General features: G+C 41.6%; 1 protein-coding gene across 1 annotated transcript in view; it reads left to right on the forward strand.

The window, feature by feature from the left end:
• Positions 1–139: 139 nt before the first annotated feature.
• LOC103924713 (uncharacterized protein C17orf104 homolog) overlaps positions 140–16,357 on the forward strand; it is a 29,262-nt gene continuing 13,044 nt past the window's right edge. Inside the window, exons 1-4 of the mRNA XM_009333284.1 lie at positions 140–192; positions 6,345–6,476; positions 13,567–13,690; positions 13,932–14,098. Of these exons, the coding sequence (XP_009331559.1) occupies positions 13,953–14,098 (146 nt within the window). The 5' untranslated portion in view covers positions 140–192; positions 6,345–6,476; positions 13,567–13,690; positions 13,932–13,952. The remainder of the gene's footprint in view (positions 193–6,344; positions 6,477–13,566; positions 13,691–13,931; positions 14,099–16,357) is intronic.

A 16,357-nucleotide genomic window follows, 5' to 3' on the forward strand; every position in this document is an offset into this window, starting at 1 on the left:
TCAGGCAGTCCCCGTAAGCCTCTGCGTGAGGGAGGCTGTTCCTAAGGCTTGCAGTCCTGGATCCTGTACCTTGTAGCTATTGCACAATAAGAGGAAAGACTACAATTCCCATAGTACTTCCACATACTGGTACTCCAGTGACATCAGACATTACATGGCTGAGACTGGTTGTAAAGCAAGACGACCAAAAATGTAAGCTTGGTGTTTCTTTCACTTCTGTAGCAGGGCCTTTGGCAGCGTGCAATCTTTGCTTACTAGGGGAGGATTTCAGTTGCCGCAGAGGTATTTGAAAGGGCGTGTGTCTGAAGAAAACATGAGGTGACATGTAAGGGCAAGCAATTTGTACTGTTTCTCGTAGTGTTGGTGCAGCTTAGAGACTCCTCTGTCTAGGAATAGCTATGTGGAGTAATTGCTTAATGCCAGCGCTGCTAGTTTGTCTCGAGGGGCCGTTTCCTTGGCCACAGCCCGAAATCTGCTTGCTGCTTTCTGCTGTTTTTGTCCTGCAGCTTCAAGGGGTGGAGGGGAGACGCTGTCCATAGCCTGGCAACAGTTTCTGTGTGCGTGTAGTAGCTGAGGTGTGCAGCGTGCGTCCCATGGCAGCGATGTTAGGGGGTGCGGCGGCAGCGCTGGTTCAGCGCTGTTGTGGGCTATGCCACCGGACTTGAAAGCACAGGGATCAGCTGCTGCCGCCGCTGCAGTGCTCTAGTGTGTACAACTGGCATGTTTCAGTGCCTGTGCTGCCTTTGCTTCCCCAGTGGCCTGTGTCGGTGGGAGGAATGCAGGCAGGGAATCGCTGGTGGTGACATCTGTGCAGGTTTGTCTCGGTGGAAGTCGATTCTCACAACGGGATGAGGCTTGTGTGGGTTTTGTTGTTCAGGAGAGGTGCTAGGTGTTTGGAGTGATACTGATATTTTAGGAAGCTGGAAAACAATCCAGAGAAGCAATTTTTGCAGTGTAATATTTGCTTAGGTTGCTGTAATGCTGTAGCTTAAAGTAAGCGTAATGATTTATTCACCTGACGGTGCCCAGCCTTTCAAGTGATCGCATGTTGTGAGCACCTGACAAAACCATAATTCTCCAAACGTGAATGTCTCTTCGTGTTGACCACCAGAGTCTTCTAATAGGGACAGTGAGGAGAGACTTATGAAGCGGATGGGGAACTTGGGAATACTTGCTGTTGTCCTTTCGCTGAGAAATGTAATAGCTTCTCAAGCAGGTAATAGATCCCCTTTCATTTCTCTTTGGAAACAGTTTAGATCTGTTAAATGACATTGTGACAGTGTTTGCTCCAGTCTGTGATCTTGAAGACATCTACTTAGTACTTGAATTTCACAAAGTGAGGAGCAGGTCAAGTGGGAAAAGTAGCTTCATATCTAATCTTGGTAGTCTAATGAAATTAATGTACCAGTCTCTATATAATGATACATAGTGTATACAGATCCTTTGCAGCTGATTTAAAAAATTCTATTTATTTGGCCACATATGCTGGTTTGCAACTTCAAAGAGGTTTTTTTCATACATTCAGTAATTGACAATTTCGGCATTTTTGTTTGTTTGTTTAAGATATATTTGGAGAGACATTTTGATTTAGTGGAGTTTAAATCGTACGAGAGAGTCCATCTGTCAAAATGAATCTGGAAAAATATTTTGTAACTTCAGTTGGAATTTTATATTCCTAAACAAAAAGGTTTATACTGAGAGTATATTAATACAATAATCCTGTTTTACAGCAGCATGTATTTGAAAGGACATGATCTACAAATCGTGCACTTAAGCTGCCTTTGGATTAGTTGACTGTAAAGTGAGCGGAAGCTCAGTTAAAAACTCCGTACCTGTTTGTTTCATAGCCCCTTGTGTTTCCCTGGTCTACCGGGAGATAATGGAGCGTGACACGTGGTAAGAATTATAAGTTGAGGGTGAATATATAGAGGTAGCTGGTATTAAGTTCCCTTCTATTTCCATGGAGCCTGCAGTGAAATTGAATTGTGTTATTCAAGTACTTAAACCTGTATTTGCTGACTAGATATTCTGAGCGTCATAGGCTGCTTAGTGATGGATGCATTAAAGTTCACCACCCTCCTAAAACTTTCCCTTAGCAGTACCAAATTTGAGCTTTTGGTTAATGACATGTTGCACCTGAGTTGTCTTTGCTGTTTTTAAAACTGGCAACTTCATGTCAATGTTTCAGGAAGGGTGTTTTTACTTTTTTAATTGGGGATTAGGGTCTTAGGGCTTTTATAAACAAAAAGAAGTCCTCTGAAACTCCAGAGTAAGGGCAGGAGGCTTCAGTCATTTTTGCATGCAAAAGTGCTTGGAAGTAGTAGCACTCCGGTGGTCAAAGTACGTGTGGCTTTGGACCACAGTTAGAGTTTCTAGATCTATAAAAATCTATCATTAAAAACAATATCTGTAACTTTTTTTTAATAGTTTAAATGAATGGCAGATCAGGGCTTTGTTTCTAAGCTACCTACTGGCAAATTATTCCTGTTTTTTTCAAATTAATAAGGCAATAATTGCAGAAGTGGGGCGTTTACAAATTTGAATTTCTGAAAGTGCTAACTTTAGGAAGGCTGAAGTTACGAAAATTGCACACACGTAGCCACAGTTCCTGGTGAATAAATCCGTATCGCATGGTCTCCCAAGTGCTTACTATGCTTAATTTCTTGTCATCGACACTCTAAGTTTTAATGTAAATATTGCAGAAATGCTCTGTGTGTTTTGGGGTTTTTCTGGCTGAGGAAGGAGTACCTCGCAGAGGTAGCGGCATACTGCTTCAAGGATAACGCTTCACGAAGGTGGAACTGAGGAGCAGATTGGAATCTCTTCCCCAACAAACTTCCTGCCATGTGGCTTTGTCAAGCCGATAGGCCTAAGTACGAAAGAAGTTCAAAGCCGGTGTGTCAGAGAGAAGTGTGGGTCTTTAGACTTAACAGCAATTTTCCCGTGTAACCCGAGTCTGGAGCTTGTGAACCCTCCGGTAGTGTAGGTGGAAGTTTTTAGGCTTTCCTCATGATCTCCCTACAATATTAAGGTAATGTTTCAAATCGCCTTTTTTCCTGGAGGATTAGATGTACTGTAGCATGTGGAACTGCAAAACCTGTGACTTTTCCGTGATGGCATCAGCGTGTACACACTGCATCTCTCTAGAAGCGCAATATAAATCCACCTGAAGATACTACTATTCGCTTTACTCTGAAAAGCAGGCATTCAGATTAGCAAAATTCCCATTAATCGGTGAGGAATAATTCAAAGTTAAGTTTTGTATTTACTGTGGCTTCGGTTTGATCAGTGCTAGAAGGTTGTGGAAAATGCGTGTGTGTCCATACGTATGTACATGTCTGTATGGGGAAAACGTTCTGCCTGTCTTCACCACGGGACAGGATATGTGGGGGCAGAAGGCACTTAGATTAGCAGGGTGACCATGCATGTGCTGAGAGGGCTCGCTATTTGCAAGGTTCATTTAAAGTTTCTAGTCTTAACTTTAAAAAGCGTTGATGGGAAGATGAGTGGACGTTACACTCCTAAGAAAGGCCGGGGGGATTGCTTTTTTTGGCATTTCAAATGATTACATTGCCGAGGTGTCTGTCGTTGCTCCGGTAGGCTTTGAACCATCCGTGAAATTCACTGGAACTGCGGGAGAGGTGGATGGATGTCTCTGTGATAATGAATTTCTGTAAATGCCATGGAAGCTGACAGCTTCACAGAGGAGAAATCCAGATTAGCGTCCTCGCAGGGAAAAAGGCTTCCACGTGACTTTTAGCATTCGGTGGGGTCTGCTTATCCAGCCGCGTTGCATTGGGTTTTAGCTGGTTGCCATTAGGATGAGTAGGGAAGGACTGGGGAGACCGAGAGGGTGCGGGAGGGAAACTGCTGCTGTTACGACGAGCTTGGGATAAGGCATGAACGTGTAGGAAGCCAGTCATCAGTTTTCCCTGCTGATGGAACGACTTGTTTCCTTCAGGTGTTGTGCTTGTGGTCATTCGTCTTTTTGCTTAGAGTTCTTTTTGAACGATGTCAGAAGAAAATAAAACTATTTACAAATTCAGGACATGATATTAAAATACTCAATGAGAACCTTTTTTTTTTATTATTATTTGTCAGTTTAACGCAACGCAAGCTGGCAGTGCTTCTGTAACTAAAGCATTGGCTTCTACTAAAGCTCTAATGTAGCACCCTCATATCCTGAAGATATCCCAAAAGGCCGTTCTAGGAATGAATTATTTACCACTTGTGCAATAAGCATGTGTTTATATCAACCCCTAAAAGCTAAGCGACAGCCTCAGAAAGTTACCATTGAAAATCCAATTTTCTGAAGCAGGGCGTATTGGCTGGAGAACAGAGGCAGCACTCTTACCTTTTTTTGAACAGCTGTGTAAATTTTAAACTTTGGTTGGACTCTTACATAGGTTGTGAAGCCTAATGCAGCGCTGGCGATGCTTTGAAAGTTTCCCATGATTTGAAGTAGTTCCTATTCTGAGATATAAATGGATTGTTGTTTGGGGTTTCAGATATCAACTAACGCTTTGTGAAACCCACTTTTAAAGTTGCGAATAGTTACATAGTGTCACAGAGGTAATGATTAGCCAAATCATTAATGGGTTTCATTAAGTCTGCTTTGACAGAAGAACAGCTAATAAATCACAAGTAGTTAAAAGACCAGTAAAGGTTAGCGGCTTGGGCACACGTTGACTGAACAAATCATCATGGGTGGTACAAAGATATTACTAGTCATCCCTTCTAAAAGGGAACTGTGTCATAAAATTAGCACCTAGGAGCAGTTGTATGCACCTGAGTCATTTCATTGCAGAGCCCGCTATCTTAGCTTAGATACAGAGCCTAATCTTCGCATCTGTGTGGGCCACCGAGCTTTCTGTAGCGTCGAGGGTTGTATTGCTGCAGCTCTTCCCTTGCAGTACAGCTGGTGTATTGTACGTGCACTGGAGACCAACTGGTGCAAGAGCAGCAAGCTCAGCGCTTCCCAGAAGCATCGACACGTCTACACGGACGTTTCGCTGAACTGTTTGCAACACATTCCTGGCTGCAGACTTTCCTGTCGGTCTGAGCATGTTTCTCTGCAGCATGGTGATGGAAATCCTATAGGAAACCTGTCAAAAGTGACTATCAAGAATGGGTTAACTAATTCGTCCAGCTCTTAGCCTGTTTCCAGCAGGCCCTTGGAAAAAAGAAGGGCGGGGACTTGACTGTGGGTTGAACAAATCATTGTAGCAGAATTCAGATGGATGTCGGATTAGGTAAATCCTTAGTTCTACCATTCAGCAGGTCGGAGCAGGTCAGCCACAGTTGGATGTGGGTATAGTCTGACATCATCTTATTACTTTAGGAGAAGAGCAGGCGCTTTGTTAAGTTTTAAGAATTTATCATAACATGACTGTTGCACACCTCATCTTGATTGATCTTAGTTGTAAAAGCAGCCCTTCCCCCATTCATTGCTTCCAATTAAAGCTTTGTGTCAGTGAAGATGAAGCCTTACGTTTGTGTAATGCACTGACTTTCGCTGTGCCATGTAATGGAAATGGCTGAAGTTGGAGAAATGGCACGTGTGCAAAGTGCAGGCACGTCAGTAGGCAGTGGCAACTTGATAATCTGCTTTTCAGTAGGGGAAATATAGGAGGTTATACTGTAACGTGTCCAAGTGGATGTGCAGAGAGCATAGGATTTCAGAATCGGCATGTTATACTTTGAGCGCTCTTGGGAACATGGTTTTATCACATCTGGTTTTGGATAGCAGCGTGTGGCAGGAGCCAACTTTGCCTTTGCCACTGACAGAAGCTACGAGTCTGAAGGTGGGGTGGAGCCCTTAAACGGGTGCAGTCCCAGGTACTTAAGGATTGTTTGTCCTACCATGTGATGGGACAGATGTTCAGTTCTGTGGCAGATGTGTGCCTGTGAGCAGGATCATGGGGTGAGCTTACGTCCTGGCGTGGTAGATGTGGTCCTGTGTGATGTATCTGCCTATGTGACAGGATAAAGCTGAAGAGTCTTGTCAGGCGATATGCCTCTGCCTGCGTGATTGTAGGTGCAGCACGGCACAGCTGGCTGACCCGTTCTGGGACTCCATGTGACCTGTGGTCAGCAACTCTCGTATCTGCTGAGCTGTTCTGTCATGTGGGATGTCACAGCAATAAAGCAACGTCATCATTGTTCTGCGAATGTGTAAGACGTAGGTGGTACTGGACGAGCTGTGGGTGGTGTGATGTGGGAAGATGGTGGGAGGAGCAATAAGTGGTGGCTAGAAATGAGTTTTGTGCATAATAAGTACAACTTTGACAGACCTGGTAATTATTGCTTTTTTTTTTTTTTCCTTTTTAATTGCTTTTAAATAGGCTAAGTCTGTCCTCAAGAATCTAAATTTCTGCTTGCATGGCAATGCTGCATACTTCAGAGAAGAGAACTTGTATACCAATAACAAGGACATGGTCAAACAAAGTGCCGCCCCCGGTCATTACAAGTCACAGGTGAGTCCAAAAAGCGATTTTATTTAGGTGAACAGAAATAAATACTTGTATGATATGTTGGTTTTTCTAACTAAATGAACTGAATAACCACATAACAAAAAAACCCCAACACCCGAAGAGAATGCTACATTACAGATGGAGCAGCTTTCGCTGTCTGTGTTGGTACAGGAGAGTAATCCTCTATTCGTGGAAGTCAGCCGTTCCTCATTCAGTCTGGCTTTGAGCGCCCCTTGTCAAGGGCATTCGTGAGACTTAACCACAAAGTCTTCTGAAGAACAACTGCTGGAAGTTACCATGGACAAAAAAAAAATCTTTGATTATATGAAATGAATGTATTTAGATGCTAGCGTTTAAAACAAACAAAAGAAATGGCCCAGTAGCCCATGAGTGTTCTTAATGGTAGTTGGGCTGTAGAACCCATATATTGAGCAAACATCTCATAAATATACTTCTTCTCCCCCACCCCACCTTAAGTGGTGCTTTTTTTATATGATTTTGACCCAGCTGTCTGACAGGTCTGACAGACTTGATTCCTGTTTCTCAGAAAAAAAGTTTCTTAATTCTTTGACTGCTGAAAAGGAACATTGCCCTTTGCTGCTGCAACAAGCCTTTTCGATGATATTGAAATTAGGATTTAGAAGGAAGTCTCCAGTAATCTGCTGTTTTTACGGTTTTGTCCCTGATATTAAGAGATATCTGAATAACTGACCTATTTTCTCCCTTGGTTTGAGTGTTTTACATATCCCTGTCACCTGCTTACTTCTGCTGGTTAGTTTCCCAGGTAACCCAAGAAGGCAATTTGTAGAATTCTGATTTTTTTTTTTTAATACCCTCTAGTTTCAGAGAATTAATAGCAGTGCATTCTGAATGGGTTAACCTGTTTCAGTGTGCTATAGATTAAGATGGCTGTAGGTAGGCGTTATGAGAAGTCTTAAGTCAAAAACCCAAAACAATGCTTTTTCTTACATTTGCTTTGTCATGCCAAGAAAAACAAGAAATAAACAGGAAATATTTATCCTGCCAAGAAATCAGAGAAGAATACACTCAGTATAGAAGTAATAATACTGTGCAGTGCTGTCATTTACTGTCGTTGTGATAGATGTTTATAAAAAGCATCTGGGAGCAGTGCTCTGTAGCAGTGAGTTCCTGCAGTTTTAGGATAACTGACTGTAAAAAGGCTTTTTCCTAATTTAGCTCAACTGCTTTTTGGAAAATCAAGAACTTTGTCAGATGGGACTTTATGTATATGTCAATAAAAGTAATTTCTTCTAATTAGGTAATGAAGCAAATATTTAGCTCTGATTACATTATTTTTTAGCTTATAACATATCCTTTCAGAGAATTGTTAGTCTGATAGAAGCTGTAGACTGTTCTCACATCCAAACAGGAGGAGAGTGAAGCCCTGTTGAATTTCTCAGTCTGTGTCTTCTAAGGCGGTAGTTCAGCAAGGTACCCCAGATATACATAACATCACTGCAAACGTTTCATACGATGGGCATAATGTAGCGGTCTCTGAAAATCCCTAAAACTCCTTCCACTCTGCTTGAGGGGCCTTCACTGCTCTGTCAGCAGCTGTTACCATCTCAGAATAGGCGGTTGCAGTCTTGAACTGTTTCCAGTACTTAGCTGGACAGCACATGAAACAAAACATTCCCAGTAATGAGAAGTAATATTTGAGTCTTCTGTATTCACAGTGCTGTTAAATCTTCAGACAGAGGATTTTCAGAAGATCACAGATCTCTGTCTCCTAGCTGCCCATCCCAAGCAGTGGTGGTGAGGCAGAAACCTCCCTCCGTGGAAAATTTGTTTCGTATCTTCATGTCTGAAGGTACAGTGGGGGCACACTGGCACTTCTGTGTGTCTTCTGTCCTGTTCATCCTTGGCGGTGCTCAGGACCTCAGGACTGCAAAAGGTCCTGAGCAACCTGCTCTGAGCAGGGGCCTTGACTCCAAAGGTCCCCTCCAACCTCAGCAGTCCCGAGATCTCTGCCATGCGGGATCCTCTGTTCCCAATACAACTTACTGGTCATCAGGTCCTTTACCAAGATCTATAGATTTCATCTGCCTGTACATGCCTGGCGGCTGTGCTGGCTTGGCGCTTGGTGAACGGGAGGATAGCAGCAAGAGGAGTGAGGGAGTAACAGCCTTCCTCAAGGTCTTTGCCCTCACTGCTGGAGCAGTGAAACAGTGTGTGTAGTAACAGCAAATCTTTAGCAAGCAGCCTGGACGAAGCAGAAGCATGAAGGAGCCGGGTAGCAAAACATGAGTTGGTGTGTAGTGGAGCACAGGACTCGTGTCGCAGGTACCATAACAATATCAGTGCCTAATAGCTTTGATACTTAGTTTGATACTTTGATATTTAGTTTCATGTATATTTATTGTTGAAATGTTACCATTATACTGATGAAGTTCTACTCATTTATTTCTCCTCAAACAAAAGAAACTTCAGAAGAGCTTCTAAATACAAAGAACTGCATGAGGCTTGTGGAAATAGTGAATGTTTTTGGTAAATACTTCAGTTTGCTTACTCCTCAGTTGTGATGAGCTTTGTACAGAAGTTAAAAGCCCTCTGTGTGCATTTGAACACAAGATGTGACTTAATAACTGTGTTAGACGTCTGGAAAAAAGTGCGTTCTGTTTCGTATGCAGGGAGAATGTTTAGTACATGCACACTTCCATTTTACGGGAAAGAATGGCAGCTGTGTCTTGTTATGCTTTGAAAGAAAAAAAATCCATCGAGATAACATATCTAGGTTTTAGATCTGGTAAGTTTTTTGTTGTTGTTTTGAGAGGTAATTTAGTGAGAGCAGCGGCTTTCCCATGATTTGCAGGGTGGAAAGAATGAAGTAAAAGCCCTACTGAAGACTGTAGGAGTTGCCATTTGATTTTTTTGTTTGTTTGTTTTTTTGAGACAGCATTTCATTCATTGATTTTTGAGGTTGGAATTCTGAGTGAAACACATCTGTGCCTCTGCAGGCAGTCCTTTCTTTGCCAAGCCGCTTATGGAGGTTATCACTGTATCTGAAATTCAGTGAAGAATTTTGAAACTAAAGCAAACTGCAGGAGTTTAATAACCAGGTTAAATGACTGGAAGTTCCAATACGTTTACACACAACTAAGATCACTTCTGAGGCCGTGAGACAACCCAGGGATTGTCTGACAATCCCCAGCTTCACTCGGATGTGTTAGTCATAAAGGTTTTCAACAAAAGCAACAGGTTGAAAAAAGGTTTTACGAAAAAATGTTTTTGAAAAAAATTTTAATCTGTTTATTAAAACAGTTTTATCCCTTTTTCCTTTTTACTGTAACTTGTTAGTAGTTCATATGTAAAGCACAGACGAGAGTGTCCCGGTTATTTTGAAGTTTTGTTTAACTAGGTAGAATGGCAGTCTCCAGTGTTTTGGAAGTGCTGAGGGATGAGGCTGTATCTAGGGTGTGTGAGGTACCTCCTCTACTGACCTTTAGTCACATTGTCCTGCACCATTCACATTAACAGTGACTAATGACTCTGAACGTAAAAGATAAATCCATTCGTTACAGATTCTATTTTTAATCTATGCAAAAGTATTTTATACTCGAGCCAAGGAGCATAATTTATCTCGATGTGTTGCTTCCTAGTAGACTAAGATGGGGGCCCAGGCATTGGCGTGTGATACTGCTAAATTGTTGCTAAAATGTTGGCCTTGGTCACTAGTGCTTTCCTAACTGATACTTGTGTATGGTTCAGGTGTCGTTTGTAGCAGGCAGTTTGGATACCGCCCTCCTCCTTTTCTGCAGGGTGAGTTTACCTGTGTCACACCAGCACTGTAGTCCCTGGGCCAGGAAGTTGTTCTTGTCTCTTTTTATTTACTGACATGGATATTGGCAGTATCCTTGTATGGAGTGTTGCAGGATATGTGTCTAGCCTCTACAGTGTGATACTACCTCTATTTCTGTTATTGTTTGGATGTGTAAGACAAGTTTATTGCAACTGATAAGCCCTCAGTGTAAACATTTTTTTTCTATTAAAAAAATTCACTATGCCCTACAGTGTTAAAGGGTTGTTCTGCCCCGCTCACGGCAGGAGCACGCTTGGCCGGGTAATATTTCTTTACTAGCTTTTCAGACAAGACCCAGGAAGGGAGATCTTCTGAGTCTGTGACAGCTTTCACTAAACCAAATTCTGGCTGAAGATTTGTAGTAAACAAGATTGTACTGTTCTACTTTTGAGAAAAGGGGGAGAGAGAAAAATTAAATTAACTTAGCATTTTCTCTTTTAAAAGGCTGGGGCATGAGAGAGTGAAATGATCAATATTGAAGTTTTGTTCTTTTAGTTTATTTAGATATAAATAACTTTTTAAAAGCTCTAGCTATAAAAAACTTATAAAGTGGCTCTAGACAGACTGGATGCATAAGGCCGTAGTCAGACAGTGTAAATTTCCCTTAAACCCCGTTTTTTATTGGCTTGTTCAGGGCTTCAGAGGTATTTCTCTGATAGTAAGCACCAGTCTCACAGAGTTGGCAATACGGTTCCTAGTGACAATGCAATTTTTATCTCAGAAGTAATAAAATGGGAGTTTAGTAGATCAGTTTAGATGTTTTTAAGTATGAGGACCCAGTCATCACTGTAGCACCATTGGTTCCTTTCATGTTGCGTTTTTTAGCCTTTTCAGGAATTTAACAAGTACATGGTTGAGATCTTTCTGCAGTTACTCAAAAAGGATTTAGCAAATGGTTTCATTTGTTTGATCCAAGGCTAGTTTGATCATCCTGATGAAAGAGCTTTTTTTTTTTGTTTTAGCTGGCTAAAAATTAGAATCTGATTTTTTTTGTACCTATTCCAGTTGTATTTACAATGAACAATGTGACAGAAGTTTATTTTATCCTCATAGTCCTAAAAAAGGTCTTGCTGTCCATCCTCAGCAGCCAGGTATCCAGAGTTCAGCACAGCTTCTGAATGTTAGGGTCTTAGATTAAGGTAACTACACTTTTTTCCGCGGTACGTTCAAAACTCTTCCTGCTGCCAGGTTGTACAAGCAGGACATCCGCCAGCAGCAGCTCTGCAAATTCCTCTTCATTAACTTCCTAGCACTGCGCCCTTCCGTGTCTCTGTCTGGAAGGAGAGACTTGGAAAGATCGTAGAATAGAATCATAGAATAGTTTGGGTTGGAAGGGACCTTTAAAGGACATCTAGTCCAACCCCCCTGCCGTGGGCAGGGACAAACCTGCCTAGCAGGAGGGATTTGCTAGAGGAGTGACATGCGCAACATCACCTTTTTTCAACCTGTTGCTTTTGTTGAAAACCTTTATGACTAACGCATCCGAGTGAAGCTGGGGATCGTCAAACCACCCCCGGGTTGTCTCACGGCCTCAGAAGTGATCTTAGTTGTGTGTAAACGTATTGGAACTTCCAGTCATTTAATCTGCAATTTCTTTCCATTCTCCCAGGCGTTGCTGTCCATATATTAACAGGCAGCATGGTGGCAACTTAATGCGCTCTTTGGGGGCTGAAGATGAAATATATTAGTATTTGTAAGGAAGCAATCCTTTCTCCCCCCTCCGCCCTCCCCCCCTCCCCATGTTTATTTTTTGAGTTGGCTTGCTGACTGTTTTTTTGCCAAGAACACAAAACAAATTCAGAAGCTGTTTCAGGGAGATGGGTTGAATCACTCAGAAGCTGAAAGGCAGCATCTTCAATGAAATATGTCTTGAAATAGGAAATGCCCTCAATAGATTCTTTTAAACTGATGTAGTGGTGTTTTTCTTTGTGCTTATGAGAACCTCAGTTCACTCAGAAATGCTTCTAGAATTAGGTGGGAACCGATGCTGCTAAATGTTCTCCTTAGGACAATGTTTTTAGTTACTGGCCTCCTCAGGAAGGTGTAAATCACAGGGGTGGATGCTACAGTCCGCTCCAGTCTGCATCCGATCCCACGGCCTCTTGCAGCTACTGACACATCTGGGGTTTTGGTGGGGGGGTTGGATTTTGTTGTTGTTGTGGGGTTTTTAGGGGTTTTGTTGGGTTTGGGTTTTTTGGGTTTGTTTGTGGGGGGTTTTTTTTGAGTCTCCCAAATGTTATTTTCAGAACCACAAGTACTCTGTCTTGACTGGATGTCTTTACTTACGAGAATCTAAGGGCAGCTAGTTCAGTTCTCTATCATAAAAGGGTTTTTTTCAAGAAAGCTTGAGGTTTTACTCCCAGGGTCAAAATTTGCAAAAGTTAATCAACAGGGATCGAGCGTCCTGGTGGTCAAATTGGACGTTAATCAGCAGCGTGGGCTTGCAGCAGAGAAGGCCACCCCTATGCTGGGCTGTCTTAGCAAGAGACTAACCAGTGGGCTGAGCGCTGTTATGATCCCCTCTGTTCTGCCCTTGTAAGCCCACAACTGGACGCTGTGTCCAGTTTGGGGCTCCCCGGTACAAGGGTACTGGAGTGAGTCCTACAGAGGCTTCCAAAATGGTTGTGGGCTGGAGAATGGGACGTCCAAGGAGGGGCTGAGCGCGCTGGGTCTGATCAGCCTGGAGAAGAGAAAGGGAAGATCTTACAGGTGTGTGCAGCTGCCTTACGGGAGGTTATAGAGAAGGTGGTGCAGTCTATTTGCAATACTTTTTTTAATTAATTTTTTTTTTTAAGCCAGGACAGCAGTTCGATATGAGAAAAACTTGCCCAGAGAGGAAGTGGTGGGATCTCAAAACTCAACTGGGCAAGTTTCTGAGTAGCCTGATCTAACTGGGTCTGCTCTGAGCAGGGAATTAGGCTAGATGACCCCGGAGGTCCCTTCCAACTCAGAGCAGGTTTCTGATACTCTGCTTAAACCTTTGTCAATCACAGGTTCTGTCGTGGCAATTCCTAGCTGAGATACCTCGTGAGGTACAGTTCCCCATGTTACTTAGATCTCCTATTATTTATTCTTTGAATGGTAATTCAGTCATTTATCTATAATAGTCTTTTCTGGACCAGTACTTTTAAAGACAGGTTGTTTTTTCTTATCCACCTTTTGCTCTGTGAAGTTTACAAATGTCCTTCCCTGCTTACACTGGGCTCTTCACTGGAATATTTTGTGTTTTCAGGGATATAGCAGGGGTAATTGCTCTTCCCTTTGTTTTCTCAGAAGGGATGCGTATGCCTGTGACATGTGCATTTCCAGTCATACAGGCTAGAAGATTCTGAGCTTGTGAACTTGACACCCAAACACCTACAATGTGAAATCTGTAGAGAATTCCTATTATTGTATAGTAAGTAATTTTTATTTCCTTATTTATTTTTAGAAGATGTGTACACTTGTCAGATTTGGACTACTTTAAGGCAGGGGAGGGAGCAAGTTTTAGACTATATCCTTTTTTCATAGCTACATTTCATTTTCCTGAAAAAATATTTAGCTCAAGATATAAAAGGAAGGGTCTGCTTTGTTGCTTTTTACTGCTTATTTACCAAAACATCTAATGTTAAAAATGTTTCCTTCTCTTTTCAACATAGGTAAATAGCAAGAAACAAAAAATGGACACTCAATTATTTTCCCCATTATTAGGAGCAATTACTAGCACGCCACCTCCGCTAGAATCTTCCCGTCTGTATAGTGACTGGTCAGCATGTGGAGAGGATATTAGCTCAAAAACTTCTTTTCAAGACTGCACAAAGAAACGGTATGAGCATTCTTGGTATAATCTTACGGTGGTGTTCTGGGACACTGAAATTGTTATGGAGCAGAAAAAATGGGATTCCGGATCTTTTTGGGAAGAGTTTATGGGATAACTAGAAACTCAATAGATTTTCTTTGCTGTATAATAGTTACTATAGAGGTTGTGAAAAAAGGTAGGGAGTCTGTGTGTGTATAGATGTGTGTGTTTACCTGTAAAAACATTTTAAAATTTGGAAAGCATACTACATTTAGGGAATGAAATGGAAAACTGCTATATGTAATCGAAAACTTAAGGAAAAAACCCACTCTCCTTCTGTGCCTCCTATCCCTCAGTACCGCAGCTCATACTGATCCTGCTTGCTGCTGTAGAGCATTTCCTGGAACATGAACAATGCAGAGAGTGTTAGACACAGGTCGAGTGTAAGTGGTACCTCTGCTGCTGAAAGCATAAATATGCGTACAGCTACTCTTGAAAATATGCCAGCCTACTGGTGTATTGCCAGTCTTGTGCCCTTCATATAATGCACTCAAGTTCAATTTTATATTAAAAAAAAAAAAAAAAATTCTGCAGTTTTGATGCTGAATGAATGCAAAGGGTCTTTGTTACTTGAATCATGAAACATATTTATTCCCCTGGAGAAATCCACTCTGCCCAAGTCTTGACTATTGCAGACGCTTCTGATCATCCAGTCTTAATAATGCAGTAAAATTATTAAAGGTACAGAGAAGGGCAACAAGGCTGGACAGGGTTTTGAAAGCTTCCATGTCAGTGGAGAGTAAATAAAACTACTCTTCAGTTTTGAGAAGTCAGCTCTGCAGAGGAATGATCTCTATAAAATCATGAATGATACGAGGATTGCGAGGAACAGGGAATGATTATTTCACTGGACTATTTTCTGATTTTTTTAGATAATTTCTAGATTATTTTCTAGACTATTTCATTAGTCTAGCAACTAGGGGATACCCACTGAAATAATTGGTTCTCTCCTTCATATTAGTAATTTTATGGCTTGTGTACAGCAGTTGAAATTGTAATGTTTCTATTCCAGCCTTAGAAATGCGTAAACGATTTCACATTAGGTTTCCCACTCTCTTCTTTCCACCTTAATGCCAAGTGCTGGCAACATAATACTGCCTTTTGGGGGGGGGTTGGTTGGTACAGACTGGCACAGCAGCTTTTGACACCGATGGTGATGTGGTTAGCGTTTCTAATATCAATCTCATTGCATTTTTTTAATCACTTGCCTAATAAGAAAGAGGAAGTTTGAGGTGGGGAGAAATGGTAGTTCACTGGTTCACAAGATGCTGAAAGGTAACAGTTAAGGAAGATACATGCATTGCAAAGAAGCTAAATACCTTTTTTTTTTTTTGGCTAGTCTTCCCAGGGAAGTGTCACAGAGATATTTATTTTTAATTTTTTTTTTTTAATAAAAGATCATATAACTTTAGTATTCGCTGTAAGTGCTAAGTTCAACCTCTGAGTGGCAATCCACTAATTAAAATGTAGAATCTCTTCTTAAAAGCAGCCTTTAGGTTATTGCAAGGTAGCAAATCCAAGGTAGCTTTTTTCTTTAAAAACAAAAAAGTGATTCAAAGAATTAAACAACTAAATGGTACTTGTCTGTTCATGATAATCCATGTGTACACCCATTCTGAGACTGCAGATATGCACTAGTCCTTAAGGTTAAAAAAAAATTTGTTTGTTTTTTGTTTTTTCTTGTAATATTTTAGGGTACTTGGTGCCCAAGTATATTAGGTGCAGTACAGCTGTGTCATTTTAGTTCCTCTAAGCTGCTTGGTGCGAGCAACTAATCCATCATTGGAGATTTCTTTGCAGTGCAACTTGGCTTATGCTTTTGTCCTTTTAATTCTCAATTTTCTGGCCATTGAAATTATTCCACAATAAATTCTAGCAGCCCCAGTGCCTCAAACCTATACACAGGCCTTTAGTTAGACCTGTATTCTGGTGCCACAAACTTCTCTTGAGGAATGTCTGTTTGAATCATAGAATAGTTTGGGTTGGAAGGCTTATGCTTTTGTCCTTTTAATTCTCAATTTTCTGGCCATTGAAATTATTCCACAATAAATTCTAGCAGCCCCAGTGCCTCAAACCTATACACAGGCCTTTAGTTAGACCTGTATTCTGGTGCCACAAACTTCTCTTGAGGAATGTCTGTTTGAATCATAGAATAGTTTGGGTTGGAAGGGACCTCTAAAGCTCATCTAGTCCAACCCCCCTGCCGTGGGCAGGGACATCTTCCAC

Source organism: Pygoscelis adeliae, unplaced genomic scaffold, assembly GCF_000699105.1.
Source record: "Pygoscelis adeliae isolate BGI_AS28 unplaced genomic scaffold, ASM69910v1 Scaffold88, whole genome shotgun sequence".
Classification (NCBI taxonomy): domain Eukaryota; kingdom Metazoa; phylum Chordata; class Aves; order Sphenisciformes; family Spheniscidae; genus Pygoscelis; species Pygoscelis adeliae.